Raw genomic sequence first — 20,124 nt, 5'->3', positions numbered from 1 at the left:
GCACTACTTTTGATCAGAACCCTATGGGATTCCCTACGGGCTCTGGTCAAAAGTAGTGCACTAAATTGGGGATGAGGGTGCCATTTCAGACGCAGACATGGAGGTGGGGAGAGAAGAACATGTGCAGACTTTACAGTCATTTCAGACGCAGACATGGAGGTGGGGAGAGAAGAACATGTGCATACTTTACAGTCATTTCAGACGCAGACATGGAGGTGGGGAGAGAAGAACATGTGCAGACTTTACAGTCATTTCAGACGCAGACATGGAGGTGGGGAGAGAAGAACATGTGCAGACTTTACAGTCATTTCAGACGCAGACATGGAGGTGGGGAGAGAAGAACATGTGCAGACTTTACAGTCCTGCCTGTCTGAATCCTCCAGAGGAAATAGAGAGACTCTTTTCTTATTGGTTATCTTTCTATTTAGCTTTGGCTGCAGTATTGAGTGATGGACTGGACTGGCGTGTGGGGATATTGTGTGTGTGCGTGTGTGTGCGTGTGTGTGTGTGCGCGCGTGTGTGTGTGTGTGTAGACGTACGTTTGTGCGAGTTTCTATCCAAGTAAAGATGGTAGGGTTTCGCTATTATATCAAATGTCACCAAATCCTAAGTGCGCCTTTATAAAACACAAAGAGTCTTGAAAATGTCAACACTTGAATAGCCTATTATATTTCAACCCTCCAATCTTTTCTCCCTGCTTTCTTTGATGAAGTGCTCACATAACTCGCAATGGGTGAAGCAGGTGAAACGGAGCATTGAGTCCTCGCCATTTTCGTTGACAATATCCTCGTATTCATTGGGCTTCCCGAGCGGCGCAGCGGTCTAAGGCCCTGCATCTCAGTGCTTGAGGTGTCACTACAGACACCCTGGTTCGAATCCAGGCTCTATCACAACCGGACGTGATTGGGAGTCCCATAGGGCGGCGCACTATAGGCCCAGGATCGTCCGTGTTAGGCCGGTGTAGGCCGTCATTATAAATAAGAATTTGTTCTTAACTGACTTGCCTAGTTAAATAAAGGTTAAATAAATAAAACATTCACACTCAGTCTTCCTTTTCCGATGGTCAGGCTGTGTTCCGATCCTCGACCCTTCTCCCAATGTGAACACCTGTACACTCCCCCTCATGGATTTAAAGGGAACGAACTGGTGTAGGGATAATGGTGGAAACTCCCTCCGGCTATGCTTGCACCAAATGCACCAGGGAGAGTAAACGAGGGCATCACTTCGGGATGAAGGGTGAAGAATCGGGAACGCAGCCTCTTGTCGGCGCGGAAAGAGTTAACCGCCCCTAGCGTCGTTGTCATGGTGAACATTGTGGAGAGACGTTTTTGTCTTCCTAATCTGGCCTTCCGTTTAGAATAATAATGACTGGGAAATCATATACTGCAGTAAAATGACTGATGAGGGGCCTCACTGTATTGTCCGCCGATGTGTTGGTGTGTGCGATAGGGAACGGCGAGCGAGGCGTGGGCGTACGGCTAAAATGAAGGCTTTGTTACTCCGGCTTCTCATTACAGAATCGGGGTGAACCCTTGTACCCCTAGACAGGTGGTCTGCTGTCACTTCCTGTCTGGGCCAGCCGAGCGATGCTATTGGCAGGCTATTGTTCCTGGGAGAGAGCCGATAGGATCAAGGGAATGTGTTCGAATGTTTGCAGATTGCCTCGCCAGAGCAACAAATTACATTTAAAGAATGCTCCCAGAGGAGAGATGAGAGCCATGGTGTGGGGTTGTCTGTCTGCACGGGAGGGGGACATGTGCGTGGTTGTCTATTCTGTTGCTATAGTAGATTTAGTGTGAACACGACGCATCTCCGACGCAGATATTATTACAAATCACATCCCTATGGAAGTAGAAGACAAATTCTCAAATCAATAATCAGATGCTTTGAGTCTGTGTAATAACCATCTCTCTCTCTCTCTCTCTCTCTCTCTCTCTCTCTCTCTCTCTCTCTCTCTCTCTCTCTCTCTCTCTCTCTCTCACATCCAGGGTGTGGGAACACCCTGGATGCCAGCGACGCAGGGTACATCACGTCCCCGGGCTACCCTCTGGAGTACCCGCCCCACCAGAATTGCCAGTGGGTCATCACGGCCCCGGAGCCCTCCCAGCGCATTGTCCTCAACTTCAACCCCCACTTTGAACTGGAGAGACTGGACTGCAGGTGAGGGGGGGGGGTTGTTGGGAGAGAGGGAGGCCTTTTGGGTATGCTTAGGCTAGCAAAATGGTAGAGGGATAAGGAGTGAGGGGAGGGAGACTGACCAGGGATGGTTTTAACTTCAGATCTGCCTTCAACTGGTTGTACATTTAAAACAGTGTCCTTAGTTAGCCATAGTTACCATTTTGGCCGTGACAGCATGTGAGAAAGGGATGGTGGATGAAAGAACGGAGAGAATGGTTGAAAGAAAGACCGGGATGATGTTGTGAAGTTTACAGGAAAACAGACTAGAGAGGGAGAGAGAGAGAGTTCAGTGCAGCTATTTATTACAGGCTAGATGGGACAATGCTTGGTCAGTTTCCTCTTTCAAATAGATGTATAATATGAATCATATGCCTTTCTATTGTCTCTCTGACCTCATAGCAGTCAGTCATCCTGCTCTGGCCTGGCTTCAACCCCTTGCCTCCTACTGCTCTCTTAAAGATGCACTATGAAGACATTTCTCAGCCATTTCCTGGTTGCAAAAATTTGAATAGTTCGCTGAATTTCAGTTTACGTGATAAAAACAAACAAGCAAGTATAGTGTAGAGAATCATTCTACTCTCTAAATCGTTGTGAAATATATTTTCCTTAACACGGGGGCCCCTCCTTTACTCCCTGTTCACTCACGACTGCACGGCCAGGCATGACTCCAACACCATCATTAAGTTTTCTGATGACACAACAGTTTTAGGCCTGATCCCCGACAACGATGAGAAAGCCTATAGGGAGGAGGTCTGAGACCTGACTGTATGGTGCCAGGACAACAACCTTTCCCTCAACTTGATCAAGGGGATGATTGTAGACTACAGGAAAGGGAGGACCGAGCACGCCCCCATTCTCATCGACGGGGCTGTAGTGGAGCAGGTTGAGAGCTTGAATTTCCTTGGCGTCCACATCACCAATAAACTAACATGGTCCAAGCACACCAAGACAGTTGTGAAGAGGGCACGACAAAACCTATTCCCCCTCAGGAGACTGAAAAGATCCTCAAAAGGTTCTACAGCGGAACCATTCAGAGCATCCTGACTGGTTGCATCACCGCCTGGTATGGCAACTGCTCGGCCTCCGACCGCAAGGCACCACAGAGGGTAGTGCGTACGGCCCTGTACATCACCGGCGCCAAGCTTTCTGCCATCCAGGACCTCTATATACCAGGCGGTGTCAGAGGAAGGCCCTAAAAATTGTCAAAGACTCCAGCCACCCCAGTCATAGACTGTTCTCTCTTCTCCCTCACGGCAAGCGGTAACGGAGCGCCAAGTCTAGGTCCAAGAGGCTTCTAAACAGCTTCTACCCCCAAGCCATCAGACTCCTACACCCCCCCCACACCCTCTTCTACGCTAATGCTACTCTCTGTTATTATCTATGCATAGTCACTTTAATATCTCTACCTACATGTACATATTACCTCAACTACCTCGACACCGGTGCCCCCGCACATTGACATTGACTCTGTACTGGTACCCTCTGTATATAACCCCACTGTTGTTATTTACTGCTGCTCTTTAATTATTTGTTTTTCTTATCTCTTACTTTTTTTGTAGGTATTTTCTTAAAACTGCATTGTTGGTTAAGGGCCTGTAAGTAAGCTTTTCACTGTCAGGTCTATTGTACCTGTTGTATTCGGCGCATGTGACAAATAACATTTGATTTGATTTGATCTACCGCTTTTTAGACTTGCTGTCAATGAGAATGAGATCTATAACTCCCATTTCTATGTGGCTCGGGTGGCTGTTGTCCTTGATGATGTCCTTATCTGGTCCTGTGTAACGTAATGCTCTATTAAAAATCCCACTAGTCATAGATAGCATGTGCAGTTCTGTGATAGACGGATAAAATGAATGTGCTCGCTGTCGATAAGCAGTATTTCAAGTCCTTTGTGGGTACTGTATTGAGGGCTTAGAGAGAGAGAGAGAGCAGGGGGAGAGAGAGAGAGAGCTGGGAAGAGAGCAGGGTTGGAGAGAGCAGGGATAGAGAGAGGGATAAAGAAAAAGTTGAAACGCCGCCTCAGAAATGCTATACTTTTTTGGGGATTGTTTTTTTTTGGGGGGGGAGGGGTTGCCCGAGGGGACTGTGTGTTAGCTCAACCTTTGCCCTCTCACACTTCCACTCAGCTGTGTGTGTGTGTGCATTCGTGGGTGTGTGTTTCTTTGTGCGTGCACACGCTTCTCTGTATGTGTGTGTGCGTCCTTATATCCGCGCGTATACCTGCACATGCACACGCGTTTGTGAGAGTGCGTGTGATCGACAGGGAAACCCATGGCAACCACTCTCCATTCCGCATCCTCTTCACCATCCTCAGAGGGGAAAAAATAATATACTTTACAGCCCCAGTAGAAAAGACACATCAACAATGTTATTTATTCATAGAACAACCTGTAACTCCCTTTTCTCACTGAGGCTGCTCTCGCCTTTTTGTGTAGGTTACATCCCAAATTGCATCCTATTCCCTGAATGGTGTTTTGACCAGAGAGCACTTGTATAGGGAATAGGGTGCCATATGGGGACACACACACACACACACACATTTAGTTTGTTGAAGATGTGTGCCTCCGGTCCAAAACAGCAACAAAACAAAGTGGAGAAAGCCAAAGTGCAGCCCGGCAGGCCAACACGCCCCCTCTCCTCCCACAGAGCGCTTTAGACGGGGTTCAAATAGCTTCCAGTTAGTGTTTGTGGTGCAGCTGTGTGTTGTTTCCTCCTTCCTGAGTGATTAGGCAGAGCAGTATGTCTGACTGAGGAGACAGGAGGGAGACTTGGTGTTTTCCTCGTCTGGTTTGAGGTGAGGGAGCGGTAATGCTGGGCTGTGTTCATTAGTGCACACCGTAGGAAACCCAGAAAAAAAAATGGCAACGGAAAACATTTTTGAAACGAAATCAGGAGTTTCCCTCTTCGTTTCGGCCCGTTTCGTTCTTAGTGAATACACCCCTGGAGGGGCAGGAGACTTGGTCAGGGTATTATTTAAATGTAATCTGAATAAACTGTATATATAATGTAAATATTACAAATGGACTGTGTTTATTGTAAATAGGTGATATAGTTGCGAGAGTTGTCAAGCGCTTTAATCTGTGGACAATTACAGTTCTATGTAAGCCATGTCTTTCATATGTCATCGCCTCATACGCACGCAGATGCATGCACATACCGTATGCCAGTGCCATGGTCTCTCCTGAGAGTACATTACTCTGAGACCCTGAGCATGTGAACTCAAGAAAGAGTTCGGTTGGCCCACGTAAGGTCAGCCTTACTTTCTAACCCACAACATACTGATGAATTAATCCCTCTCCCGGGCCAACCAGCACTTTCCCCGGGTTCAAAGAGTCAAAGGCTCCGAGGAGCTTCAACCGCGCAGACCATCACTGCTGCAGCAATAAAATATCCTGTGTTATGCAGACCTCACATATCTGAGGTGGCACTTTGATTCAGACTTTCATTTCAGGCAGGGTGCCAAATGGCTTTTTTACCTCCAAGCCCAGAGTTGATTGATGTGAAGATGAAAAAAATGCAATAATGGCGAAATATCAAGCCGTTATCTCTAATGCAGTCTGCCATTGGCTGGGACCAGGGCGGAAGGGATGATACCGATATATAACCTCATATAAGGACCTCATATAACCTCATATAAATATCTTGGAATTTTTAATTGATGACCGCCTCTCTTTTAAATTGTACATTCAACAACTTACCCAAAAAAATGAAGCTGAAATTGGGATTTTATTTTAGGAATAAGGCCTGTTTTTCTTTTGAAGCCAGAAGGAGGCTTAGTATCAGCTACATTTATGCCTTTACTAGACTATGGGGTTATTTTATATATGAATGCTTCCGCTCAGTGTTTGAGATCAGTTGACACTCTTTACCATGGGACTTTGAGATTTATTTTAAACCGCAAAACCCTTACGCACCACGTATACCAGGGTTGGCTGGCCTTCTCTAGTCACTCGTAGGCTCAGTCGCTGGTATATTTTTATTTACAAAGCCATTTTGTGTTTACTACCTTTTCATTTGAGCATTTTTATTGTTCAGAAATGTGGTGGGTACTCTCTTCGTTCGCTGGACTTTATCCTGCTAACTGTTCCTAATGTCCGAACTGAATTTGGTAAAATGGCCTTTATGTAATCTGCGCCATCGTCTTGGAACACCTTACAAAATACTTTTAAACTGGAAGAACTTGTCCCGATTGGTATTTTTAAATCACTGATGAATGATCTTGAGACTGATTCCCTGACCTGTCAATGTTTTTAATTGGCTGTTTTATGATTTTGTTATGCTCTTGTGAATTCTATGGATTTCACTAGATTACTTGTAGTGTTTCATGTTGTTAGTCTGTAATTTTTGTAATGACTTGGTGCTGCCTATCTTGGCCAGGACGCTCTTGAGAAAGAGATTTTAAATCTCAATGAGCCCTTCCTGGTTAAATACAATACAAAAGGAGGTGCGTCCCATAGCTCTCTCCCTCTCTCCCTCTCTCCCTCTCTCTCTCTCTCTCTCTCTCTCTCTCTCTCTCTCTCTCTGCTCTCTCTGCTCTCTCTGCTCTCTCTCTCTCTCTCTCTCTGCTCTCTCTCTCTGCTCTCTCTCTCTCTCTCTCTCTCTCTCTCTCTCTCTTCTCTCTCTCTCTGCTCTCTCCCTCTCCCCCTCTCTCCCTCCCTCTCTCCCTCTCTCTCTCTCTCTCTCTCTCTCTCTCTCTCCCTCTCTTTCTCTCTCTCTCTCTTTCTCTCTCTGCTCTCTCTCTCTCTGCTCTCTCTGCTGCTCTCTCTCTCTGCTCTCTCTCTCTCTCTCTCTCTCTCTGCTCTCTCTCTTCTCTGCTCTCTCTCTGCTCTCTCTCTGCTCTCTCTCTGCTCTCTCTCTGCTCTCTCTCTTCTCTATCTCTCTCTGCTCTCCCTCTCTCTGCTCTCTCTCTCTTCTCTCTCTCTCTCTTCTCTCTCTGCTCTCTTTCTCTGCTCCCTCTCTCAGCTCTCTCTCTCTCTGCTCTCACTCTGTGCTGTCTCTCTCTCTCTCTGCTCTCTCTCTTCTCTCTTTCTGCTCTCTTCTCTCAATTCAATTCAAGGGCTTTATTAGCATGGGAAACATATGTTAACATTGCTAAAGCAAGTAAAGTAGATAATAAACAAAAACGCGCAACCCAACTAACTGGCTAGCCATTTCACATCAGTTACACACAGTGGGATTAAACTAATTGATGTTTGCGGCACACCGACACCGTACACACACACCATAAAAGCTGACACACACTTTCGCAAAGATCAATTTTCCACCCATATTGTTTTTATGCACCTTTTTTTATGAGGTCATCTTTATTGGGTGAGGGCCCCAGGGCCCTCATTGGCAACGGGGGGGGTGACGATTTAGTAGAGCCTGCAGACATGTTCCTCCGTAGAATTGATCATTCAACTTTACAAACGGCACCCCATACTAATGTGCCCCAGGCCGCGTCCCAAACGGCACACTATTCCCTATTTAATGCACTACTTTTGACCAAGTCCCATAAGGAATGTGGGTGCCCCTTGGGACGGACCCTTAGTTTCATCACAGGGGAACGCGTGCCATTGAGGCGTGACGACGGAGAAGTTCGACGTGTGAGTGCGATATCGTCCTCTGTGTCTGCTACACTCCCCGAGGGGAGATGGGAGCTGTTGGAATCAGATCAATGGCCGTTTTCCGCTTGTAATGAGGAATTGATGGGCAATAGATGTGGGGAGTGTGTGTATGTGTATATGGGGCGGGGGGGGGCAGATTAATGAGGCCACTGTTTCAGGTCTGATCTGCCCAGATTCACAAGTCATGGTCACTGAGTCATGGTCGCATTACGGTCGCGTGGACTTGACCACACCAATAGCCACTAATAGTCAACCAACCGATGACTCCAATTGACCATAGTCTTTAAATACACATACACTCTCTCGTGCTTAGAGAGAGCGGGAGGGAGGGAGGGAGAGGGAGAGAGGGAGGGAGAGAGGGAGGGAGAGAGGGAGGAGAGAGGAGAGAGAGGGGAGGGAGAGAGGGAGGAGGGAGAGAGGGAGAGAGAGAGGGAGAGAGGGAGAGAGGAGGGAGAGAGGGAGAGAGGGAGAGAGGGAGAGAGGGAGAGAGGGGAGGGTAAAAAAAACATATTTTTTTGAATACAGACGTAAGAAGGTCATACATCCCAGCAGTAGATACTCACACCAACCAGACTGGCGGGATCGATGGTGATGCCCCTTTAAAAAGCCTTGGGCCGTAGCCTGCAGGCCTACATTGACTCTTTGTGGTTAGCTGTTAGCGGTTAGCGGTTTAGCCCCAGTCTCTGCCCCAAATGGCACCCTATTCCCTAAATAGTGCCCACCCTATGCTCAAAATAAGTGCACTACATAAGCATTAGGGTGCCTTTTGGGACGCTCCTCGGCTATCTGTATCTGTGAGCAACGGCTCAGAGAGGGCCGCTCTGAGTGCTATTTGAGCTATTTGTTCTAAGGCCCGATTGAAGACGGCAGCCGCTGGAATCTGCTGGGATTTCTCTCCCAGCGTCTACTTAATATTTCAGAGGCACTTATGCCTTATTAGGCGTAGATGAGGCGCATGAGGTGGCTCTCTGCTGGGCAGACTAAAAAGTCTCCATGTTAGTGTCTGGGCCTCAGCCCTGTTGTTGACCCTCAGCACCTGATATAGCTGTGGTTGTTGAGCACTTTAGATTAAGAGCAAACGGTGGTATCAAATAAATATGGTCTGGAATGGAAGCAACACACACACACACTTTTTGTTGTTGTATCCCCTTCAAAATATAATTTTATTTTTTTGTTCAATAGAAACTACACCGTTCAGCTGTGAGTGTAGATTCCACCTGTCACGCCACTCGTTTTAGGAACCGATATTTGCGTTTTTTGTCAAGTGCATCGCTCATCCCACAGAGTGGTGGAAGTGGAACTAGGGCTAGACTCCGGTTGTTGCTCCCAGGGGTGAGGTTGACAGTCTGGGGGCCACAGGTAATGAGAAATGGTTCTCACCCTCGTTATACCATGGTGTTTTTCAGGGTGGTTGTGTGTGTCTCCCTCTCCCAGACACACGCATGCAAGCGCACACACACACATTCACACACACACAACACAACACAACACACACAAACGCGCGGGCGCACAGGCAAGGACGCAGACACTCGTATTCGCACTCCCACTCCCAGATGAGGCTATCTGTCTGAGGGGCGTCCCTGGGCCTAGCGCCTGTAGGGAGTGCGCACAGAGGTGGAGAAAAGTCCCAGAAAAACAAGGAAGGTGTGAAAGGTAATTAGCAGGGCCAGTGGAGGGGAGGAGATGAGGAATGAGGGGAAAGGAGTAGAGGAGAGAAGGCATGTCTGGACTGGTGCCCGAACAAACTGGTGCCCGAACAACAGCCCCGAAGGACTTCCTTCAGTGTCCGCTGCCCACCCCTGGGTTTCTTCTGGCCTCTGTGGAGAGCTGGAGGACACCATCATGGGTCGACAACAAGCAGGACTCCGTAGCCCAGAAGGACCCAGTCACATAGGGAGGGAGAAGGGGGGTTAGAAAAGGCACTGTGAACTCTAATAGACCGAGTGAGTTGAGGGTGTGTTGTCTGTCTGTGTGTGTGAGAGACTGTTCTCCCGCTCGGCCGGTCTTCGTGCGTGTGTTCATCAGGGCCTGGGGAAGCGGAGAGCTCAGGTCAATAATCACATCTGAGAAACACTCAGTCATCGCTTCTAATCCACGACAGGCGAGAGAGTCCACTCCCAAATCAATTAAAACCTAATTAGGCTCTCAGTTCCTTCTCGGGCCTTTTATCTTTTGCGTACACGCTGTGGTGTGTGTGTGTGTGTGTTTTCCTTAAGCATGTGTCAGTTACAGCCCAAAAACACGCATACTTTGTACACACACACGCGCACTCATGGATTGCTAGCTTTCTAAACTTCACCAAGGGAGCTCTGGCGTAAACCTCTTAGAATAGCCACCGTGGTGTGGCCTTTGGTAGGAAGGTGTGGGAATTAGTGAAGTTTGATCCTGGGCCTGTGCAGGCTTTTGTTCCAGCCCAGCACAAACACACTTCACTCGACTCATCGGCAAAATCATCAAGCCCTTGATGAGTTAAATCGGGAGCGTTACTGCTAGGCTGGAACAAATATGTGCACTCCCTGCGAGGTTCCCAGAACCACCGTTGATGGACACGGCTCTCAAGAGACTATGTCAATCTAAACATTCCTGCTCCCAATGACAGTGTATGGGGCTGTATTATTTGTGTGTGTGTGAATGCGTGCTTTTGTGTTTGCGTGTCTGTGTGCTGTGTGTGTGTGTGTGTGTGCGTGCGTGCGTGCGTGCGTGCGTGCGCACACGTGGGTCACACACAGAACAGTGATCCAGTGCTGTGCTGAAGGCTGCTGAAGGCCTTTCATTGTAATTAGATGTGAGACTGTTTCAGAGGCTCTTGTTTGACGTCTCCGTCACATATCCAGGGGAGGGTTGAGGGGGGACGCTTGTTAATTATCCGTACCAGGAAATCCACCGTGGAAAAGCTGAAATTCACTATTTTCCTTCATCTGCTTGCTCTGCCCTCATGTTTAGCATCACATTTGAAGTGTTTTACCCTTTTCCTTACAGGACAACCATGGCTACAAGCTGATAAACAATTTGACATAAACAGTTGCATTCCTGACTATTGACTAATGCCAATAAGGTCTGCCAAGCAAAAACCTGATTAAAAAAAAATTGGTGAAAAAAAATACAGAAATTGTTTGCTCACTGGGAAATGAATATCCCACTAGCCAGTGACTACTGTTTGGAGGTTGTGACCGCAACTGTGAGCTTATTACAGTACTATAGACACTATGTCCTGGGATTTCTTATGATCTTCTATGTAGAAGAACACACACACGCATGCCCGTCATCCAAGCACACACACCGTACCTTGACCCCTCTCCCAGCTTCATAAGTGTCAGCGACTCGTTTTTCTGTTGAGTTGGCTAATTTTGGAGCGGCAGGTGAGGATTTGTCTGAGTCCAAGTTTCACCTCTCTCTGTCTCTGAAATGACAGTTAAGAATTTGGGTTAATAGGTCTTAGGTCAAAGGTCATGTGGACTAGAGTTCAATCACATTGAGCCCCAAAGCTGTTTTCTTCTCTATTCTTCTCTTTCTCCTTGGTTTTAAGCTTGAATCATCCATTCTACATTCTCCTGAAATCAATACATCCTTCTCAAAGCACCTCTTTTAACATATACATGATTAAATAAATCCATAGGTACGTCGTCCATATTAGGACAGCCTTAGTTTTGATTAGACCAAAACAACTCTTCCTGAGACTGAGTCAACTCCTGCTGAGATGGAATCAATTCCTGCTGAGCCTGAGGCTGTCCTAATATGGACACCACGCATAAAAACATTTCCAGGATTTTTCACGAAATTCTTTATGTCTCATTCTCAGGTACGACTTCATTGAGATCCGTGATGGCGGCTCGGACTCGGCTGAGCTGCTGGGTAAACACTGCAGTAACATCGCCCCCCCAGCCATCATCTCTTCTGGTACCGCCCTGCACATCAAGTTTGTCTCAGACTACGCCCACCAGGGGGCAGGCTTCTCGCTGCGCTACGAGATCTTCAAGACAGGTGAGCCCATTATGTCCGGTGCTTCGTTATTGAGGGCGTTTTAGTGGTTGTTATTTTGGGAGGTTTTCATGATCTTTAAGACAGGTGAGTGAATTCTCTAATTCTGCCCGGTGAGCTCTTATTTGGGGTGTTTTGATTGGTTGTTGGGGGGGGGCGATGTTATTGGTTGTGTGATTGGGACGTTGATGTTTGACTGGTTACCGATAGGTTGGGATGGAGACATATGCAGAGAGACTTTGGCCAATCTTAAATGGACGCCAAGTTGTTGCCTCTGAGATTTCTATTTATTCAATATAAATGTGCATTTGGAAACCTGTGGACTGCTGTTGGTCAATATTGCCCATGAGGTGCTAACATGGCTTTCATCAAACCATGTAAATGTGATCTAAGTTCATCCTAATATATTTTTGGGGTTGAAACCACAATGGCCAAACTCTCTCCAATGGCTCTGGGTGGTCATTCCCCTAACTAGCTAACTAGCCTTGTGGAACATGGATGGTTGACTGAGTTCTTGCTATGGATGCCTTGGGCAGAAGGACCTATGATGACCTTCTCCTTAACGTGGTGGGCGTCTACCTCACCCATGCACACCTATTACACACAAACACACGCGCACTCACCTCGCCGCCTCACTCACACACACACACACACCCCGACACTCCCAGACCAATTAGCTTCAAGAGAGGCAGGGAGGAAAATAAACGTGGGTAAGCCTTTAACTCTTTTCATCCTGTCTGAAAAGTATCTCAGGGAAGGCCTCTATTAACTGGCCTGGGATCTGCTTCATCTAGAGGGGGAGGAAGGCTGAGAGGGGGGTGGAGGGGGTTACAGGCGGTATAGGGAGATGATGAGGAGGGGGCAGGGTGGGGGAGAGGGATTGAGAGGGGCTACAGGCGGTGAGGAGATGATGAGGAGGGAGGGGTGAGGAGGAGGGGGCAGGGTGGGGGAGAGTGGTTACAGGTGGTATAGGGAGATGATGAGGAGGGAGGGGTGAGGAAGAGGGGGCAGGGTGGGGGGAGAGGGGTTACAGGCGGTATAGGGAGATGATGAGGAGGGAGGGGTGAGGAGGAGGGGGCAGGGTGGGGGAGAGTGGTTGAGAGGGGCTACAGGCGGTGAGGAGATGATTAGGAGGGAGGGGTGAGGAGGAGGGGGCAGGGTGGGGGAGAGTGATTGAGAGGGGCTACAGGCGGTATAGGGAGATGATTACTGGGAGAGGGAGAGGGTAGAGTGAGGATGAGTTGGGATTTGAGTTTAACCATGGTGCTGGTGGTGGTAGTCCATAAGAGGAAGTGTACTTGACATACAGTACACTCACTGTACTGAGCTATACTGATACACTCTATATTGAGCTGCTCTTTGCTTGTAAGATCCCATTGACATGGATTTGTTTGGGTGGGATTCGTGTCGTAGTACCTCCTCTGTTTCCAAACATTTTAAAACTTGATTTGAACGTGGCCCAGTTGTCATTTAGCTCTGTTACCAAGGCCACCAGCACAATGATATGATGATGTGATAGGTCTGGTATTATACACACATACACACACTCTAACAGAATGGATGGGTATGCTGTTGCCATGGTTTTAACAAGAGCCTACTATGCATTTGGGGTGCAAAAACAATGGTATGCGTGTGCGATATGTGTCCGTGGGTGGTTACAGTGTGCTTGGGCGTTATAGGATTTTGTTTGTGTCTAAGTAGGCGTATAGATGTGTGTGTGCGTGCGTGCTCTGTGTGTGTGTGTGTCTGTGCCTGTGTGTGTTTCTGTGCGAGAGAGATCGACACGCAGAGCACATGTTTTGGAGGGCGCTGTTCTCTCCCTCTACACCCATCATGGTTGTTTGTTTTAACATGTCAGGTTCGGGACAAATCGCTCCACAAACCCCAGTAGTGTGCGAGTTCTGGGAGAACATTAGAGACTGCCAGGCACAACCCCCAGTGAGAGAGCTGTTGTTTATTTACATTGATGTTTGTGCATGAGGGATGTGTGTTCTAGTCTTATTTGTGTACACTTGCCGTGTGTGTGTGTGTGTGTGTGTACACATGTTCTCGTCTTATTTAAGTGTGCGCGTGCAGTGTGTGTGTTTATACATCCGTATGTGTTTTTGAAGGAGTGCGCCACTAGAGGAGATATGATCTTAGGTCAATACACAGCTTGGAGGCGTGTCTGTCCGGCTGGCGGTTGTCCTCAGCCAGAGCCGGACAATTCAGTCCTACTTTCGCTGCTGATCAGGGTCGTGTTCATTAGGGCACACAATGGGAACACGTTTCGAAAACAGTTTGCAACTGAAACTAAAATCAGTGTTTCTTATTGGGCAAGTCCAAGGTAATAGTCCCACCCTGTTTCAGTCTGTTTTCTTCCGTTTGGTGCCAAATGAACACGACCCTTGCAGTCTCTTTTCCTAGACTGCCAACAGCACCCGAGGTGAATGAGGAGGAGTCTGTTGTAGCTTCACTCAGAGAATACACTGTTAAGTAAGCAGAGTGTCTGTGCAGACATGCATATGTGTTTGTGTATACTGTACCTCCCTTCCTATGTTCAGTGCCAATAATGGATACAGGGATAATAAACAGCAATAAGATATTTGACTTCTCACCCTAAACTGTATTCCCTGATCCATTTTCCCCTGAGCCCCCAACCCCTCCCCCTGGGGGAGCGTGTGCCCCAAAACAACAACCCTCCAACCCCACCCCACCCGCATCCCCCACACCCGCACCATAACCCCACAGTGGTGAAAGTACACCCACTGCCCTCCCTCCCCCATTATTGTTGTGCCCTACTTTTGTCACACACACTGGCGTATTAACCCCTCATACCAAACCAGCCCCCCACTCCGCCCCCTGTCATGTGACTGTTACTGTGACGCTGTTACCACGGCTACAGCGGGAAGACTTCCCGCCAAGCGACCTCCACCAGCCTCCAGCACTAGCGCAGCCAATCGTGATTGATCTTTCTGTGGTTCCCCCTTGGGGTCATGGTTGACTCTGTCCCCCCCCTAACTCGGTCTGTAGGGTCACCTTTGGAATCCAGACACACAAACACACACCTCTCAAGTGTATTTCCGCAAAACCCTTGGGTTGACTCCGGCGAGAGTAGGCTGCGAGGCAGAGAGGGAGAACGGTAGAGTGGGAGAGTGAGAGAAGGGGAGTGTCAGAGGTTGAGATGTGCAACAGACGTGCACAAACGTGGAGGTGAACTCTCACAGCATGAGGTTGCACGAGGAGGAGGGAGAGGAAGACGAAAACAGGAGCAGTGGGGGGGAGAGGGTGAATGAACAGGCTACACACATTCCTCCTAGGGATGGGGGGAGGAAGGAATGGAGCGTGGGAGGGAGGGAGGGAGGGGGGATTCCCTGACAAAATGTGCAGAGACTACTCCGTCAGGCACTCGAGCGGAAAGCGCCCGACGCATTTCTACCCAGCAACTCACCCCTCCACTCCCGCCCCCTCCCCCTCCTCAACCCCCCCGCCGGCAGACCGCTCTTGCCAAATGGCTGCTTGTGGTGAAATGTGCAAACCAGGCGTGTGTGTGTGGGGAAGAGGGGCTTGTTTTTGGAATGTTCATATAGTTGAACTAATAAGGACTAACAAAAGGGAGAGTACTCATGCATACACACCATCTCTCACACACATATTTGGCATGTTGCGATGTCAGCGTGTGCGAAGCTGGTGGTAACACACACTGGGCTAATATAGACAATGCAATGGTGTGATTGAAGCCCTCTTTCACACACACACACACGCATTGCCTATTCAGTGAGGGCCAGTCAATGAGCAGTAGTAGGCCTTGCTGGAGAAGTGCTTTGGCATGCTTTCTCGTGTGGGTGTGCGTGTGTGTGTCTCTCCTCTCGTCCTGCGGTGAAAGGCAGCAGTCCTCATCTCCATGAGGTCTATAACAGTGTGGTCGGCATAGTGACTGGTTAAGGCAGGCATCACACTGGCCTTGTCTCTACTCGTTAAACGAGAGGGTCAGACTGACCAATGGAGACACAGACACGCGCGCACACACACACATACATGCACGGAGGGACAACACACATGCGCCTGCAAACACGTACTCACGCACACACACACACACACACACATACATGCACGGAGGGACAACACACATGCGCAAGCAAACACGTACGCACGCACACACACACACACACACACACACACACACAGACACACACACACACAAAGGCCTTTGAGAGAACATTCAAACACTGCCCCGTGGTGATGGTTGGGGTTGTTGTGAATTAGGGTAGACCACATGTGGTTGAAGTACGGTCGTACTAGGTCATATCAGATCTGGGGGGGTGCTTGTCTGTTTGCTGTTGCTAATCTGGTCTTCCATTCCCTCTTTCCACGTTCGGAGGATAGAGAAGACGAGAGAGAAACAGGGTGAGAGGTGGGAACACAGAAGAGGTTGGGAATTGTAAGGTGCAAAAGTATATTTGATCGGTGCTTTGAATAAATGAGGGAGAGAGGGAGAGAGGGAGAGGGGAGAGAGGGAGGGAGGGAGGGAGAGAGAGAGGGAGAGAGGGAGAGAGGAGAAAAGGAGGGAGAGAGGGAAAAGGAGGGAGAGCGGGAAAAGGAGGGAGAGCGGGAAAAGGAGGGAGAGCGGGAGAGCGGGAAAAGGAGGGAGAGCGGGAAAAGGAGGGAGAGCGGGAAAAGGAGGGAGAGGGGAAAAGGGAGGGAGAGAGAAAGGAGAGAGAGAGAGAGAGAGAGAGGGAGGGAGAGAGAGAGAGAGAGGGAGGGAGAGAGAGAGAGAGAGAAAAGGAGGGAGAGAGAGAGAGAGAGAGAGGAGAGAGAGAGAGAGAGGAGAGAGAGAGAGAGAGAGAGAGAAAGGAGGGAGAGAGGGAGGGAGAAAGGGAGAGAGAGAGGGAAAGGGAGGGAGGGAGGGAGGGAGAGAGAGGGAAAAGGAGAGAGAGAGAGAGAGAGAGAGAGAGAGAGAGAGAGAGAGAGAGAGAGAGAGAGAGAGAGAGAGAGAGAGAGAGAGAGAGAGAGAGAGAGAGAGAGAGAGAGAGAGAGAGAGAGAGAGAGAGAGAGAGAGAGAGAGAGAGAGAGAGAGAGAGAGAGAGAGAGAGAGAGAGAGAGAGAGAGAGAGAGAGAGAGAGAGAGAGAGAGAGAGAGACGTGCAAATCATGAATGTGCGCGTCCATAAACACTCAGGGGGAAGTTTATATGGGAGGCACATCTGTCGAGAGCTCAAGGTGAGCCGCCCAGGGCGCATAAATCTGCATAGCTAATGAGCTGCCGGGCCGCTTAGCGAGTTTACTCCCGTTTGATTTGGCTTGTGTTTTTCTTTTCTCTTATTATGTTGAAGCAAGGGAGTGAATGCAGAGCTTACTGGGTTGTGGGGGCGAATATGAGGTTTATGATGAGGCGCGTGTGTGTCAAAGGTCAAATGGGGGTGCTTATATTTGTCCTGTTTCGCTGCGTGTACAAGTGGGTAACCTGTACGGTGTGAAATGGAAATGTGTTTTTTTTTTGCATATCCCAACTCCCCCTGAGACACCCTCAGAGAGTGGGGTCATGGCCAGGGATCAGCCATAATTGACTGCGACCCTGGACCAATTAGGCTTAAGTGCCTTGCTCAAGGGCAGATCGGCAGATTTTTTCCACCTTGTCGGCTCTGGGATTTGAACGAGCAACCTTAAGGATCCAGGCCCACTGGTCTAACCGCTAGGGTACCTTCCGCCCTGTGTGTGAGAGTGCATGTGTGTGTGAGAGTGCATGTGTGTGTGAGAGTGCATGTGTATGTGAATGTGTGTTGCACAATGAACTGCGACTGGATTCTATTATTCCTGTCTTGCAGTGACACATGTCTCGTCATCGATAAAATGCCCTACTAGTAAAACATGATTGCTTTCCTGTGATAAATGTCTCATGTCTGTGTCCTGTGTGTGTTCGCCGTAGGATCGGAATTCTGTTTCCGGAATTTCACCAGTCCTTCCGGAGTGATCGAGTCCCCCGGCTTCCCCGACAAGTACCCTCACAACCTGGAATGTTCTTACATCATCATAACTCCGCCCCACATGGACGTGACCCTGACCTTCTTGACCTTTGACCTGGAGAACGACCCCCTGCTGTCAGGAGAGGGAGACTGCAAGTACGACTGGCTGGACGTGTGGGATGGGCTGCCCCAGGGTGAGTGCTTACCAGACACATACACATATGCATGTGTACACACACATACACACACATACACACACATACACACTGTATGAGGCACATGCATGTGTTTGAACACAAACACACACATACCCACACACATCGTCTACAATACCGCAATGGAGCTTTTCCTGCGGCCTTTGTCTCAATAACAATCCAGGAACTAGCCCCTTCCTGCATTAGCCATCCTACACCTCCCAGGACTAGGCTTTTCCCATGACTTGTTTCCCATTCATCCCCTTCATCAGGCCTACTTCCCCCTTGCTTCAATCTGCCCTTATCACACAGCACTTTCTTCCTGTTTGGGAATAGGGAGTACGGTGAAGTTGCCCCTAGATGCTGTTCTTGGGTCAGTTTAGCATTTTTCTCACGAATGTTTAAGGTTAGGATTGGGGGAGGGGAAGCTAATCTTAGATCTGTACCTAGGGGAAACGTCACACTGGAAGCGAGAGTGAGAGTGCATGTATGAGGGGTATCGGTTGCCGTGGCGGTGAGGCGCCCGTGGGCGGAGTTGCATAACGCGCCATAGCTACATGCTAGTGGTATCAGGAGAGATCAGGGAAGGAAGGGGGGAAAGGGGAAAGCACCAGTGGGAGAAAGCGGTGTCAAAACGCTTCGTGTCTACTGCTGGGGCTGGGAGCAAGATGCTGATAGATTAGTAGAGAGGAGAATTTTGATTCTCACTTGCTCAAATATTTTTTTTACTTGAAATGGCCAATACAACAGCTTCAACGCCTCCTCACTTAGGGCCAAACGACTCCCATTTTCAATGTGGTTCAAATGCTTTGGTCAATCACACAAGCTTTAGTAGAAGTGAGTCTTGGGAGCGGTGTACTTTAGTATAACATGACCCATGTGGGAATTACATTACATTTACAGACTTGAACTTTACAGACTAAAACTAAAGTACTGGGCATCAGGTTCCATTTCAACTCAAAGAAGAGAGGCAAGATTCATTGAAATACATTGAAATTCCAATTCAAGAATAGTTTTTTTTTTTTTTTTGAAACAAGGGATTTTTTTCATGACTTGAATTAAGAATTTCAATGAACTTCCTTGATTGACTGAATTGATATGGAATTGAGCCCAACCCCATCGAGCACATTAGTCGAAACACTGGAGAGTCTTTAGATCTGAAGGAAAGGAATGGAAAGCTGATTTGGGGAATCTTCCGGAACGTTGTGTGTGTGTGTGTGTCTGTAATCCTGGCGGATTGGGTGGGATTGAGAAGATTGGGTGACAGCAGTGTATAATCTAAAGTCTGCCCCACAGTGGGTCTTAATCCCAGCCTAAACCACACGAGATGGAGAGACTCACGCTGAGACACAGACCTTCAGCCTTTTCATTAGATGCTTACTCCAGTTTAAGCCTATGTCTGGACCAAAAAGCACTTTCATTGGAGATGCTCACATTCCATAAAATGCAGGGATGCTAATGAAACATGTTAAAATCCTGAAATAAATATATAAAAAATAGGAAACCGCATCCGAGTTTGCTTTTTGCAGGAATAATTCTATATCGAATAAACGTGCAAGTTGTTATTTTATTTTGTGAAATAAGTATATTAAAAGGTCCACAAGTCTTTTCTTCGACGAGGTACAAATCTGTCGTTCTGCCCCTGAACAAGGCAGTTAACCCACTGTTTCCCGGTAGGCCGTCATTGTAAATAAGACTTTGTTCTTAACTGACTTGCCTAGTCAAATAAAGATTAAATAAAACATTTAAATTGGTTTATTTTGAACACTGAAAACATACTGTATATGTTCAGCAGGTAGCCTAGTGGTTAGGGGCGGCAGGTAGCCTAGTGGTTAGAGTGTTGGACTAGTAACCGGAAGGTTGCAAGTTCAAACCCCCGAGCTGACAAGGTACAAATCTGTCGTTCTGCCCCTGAACTGGCAGTTAACCCACTGTTCCTAGGCCGTCATTGAAAAGAAGAATTTGTTCTTAACTGACTTGCCTAGTTAAATAAAGGTTAAAAAAATGAAGATCCCTCCTAACTATTTTTGTCTGTGTGTGTGTGTTTCCAGTGGGCCCTCTGATTGGTCGTTACTGTGGTACTAAGATTCCACCTGAGATCAAGTCGTCATCTGGTCTGCTGTCTCTGTCCTTCCACACGGACATGGCTGTGGCCAAAGATGGCTTCTCAGCCCGCTACAACATGACACACAAAGAAATCAATGACAGTAAGTAGCCCGCCGCT

General features: G+C 48.2%; 1 protein-coding gene across 2 annotated transcripts in view; it reads left to right on the top strand.

Annotated features, from left to right (window-relative positions):
- nrp2a (neuropilin 2a) overlaps nt 1-20,124 on the top strand; it is a 66,347-nt gene that overhangs the window by 7,666 nt on the left and 38,557 nt on the right. For both annotated transcript variants that reach the window (XM_042324126.1, XM_042324127.1), the window contains exons 2-5: nt 1,989-2,160; nt 11,587-11,768; nt 17,670-17,900; nt 19,952-20,107. In XM_042324126.1, the coding sequence (XP_042180060.1) occupies nt 1,989-2,160; nt 11,587-11,768; nt 17,670-17,900; nt 19,952-20,107 (741 nt within the window). The remainder of the gene's footprint in view (nt 1-1,988; nt 2,161-11,586; nt 11,769-17,669; nt 17,901-19,951; nt 20,108-20,124) is intronic.

The sequence above is a fragment of the Oncorhynchus tshawytscha genome, linkage group LG07 (assembly GCF_018296145.1).
Source record: "Oncorhynchus tshawytscha isolate Ot180627B linkage group LG07, Otsh_v2.0, whole genome shotgun sequence".
NCBI classification, from domain to species: Eukaryota; Metazoa; Chordata; class Actinopteri; order Salmoniformes; family Salmonidae; genus Oncorhynchus; species Oncorhynchus tshawytscha.
Note: the sequence above shows the minus strand (reverse complement) of the source record. Positions and strands in the feature narration are given on the sequence as shown.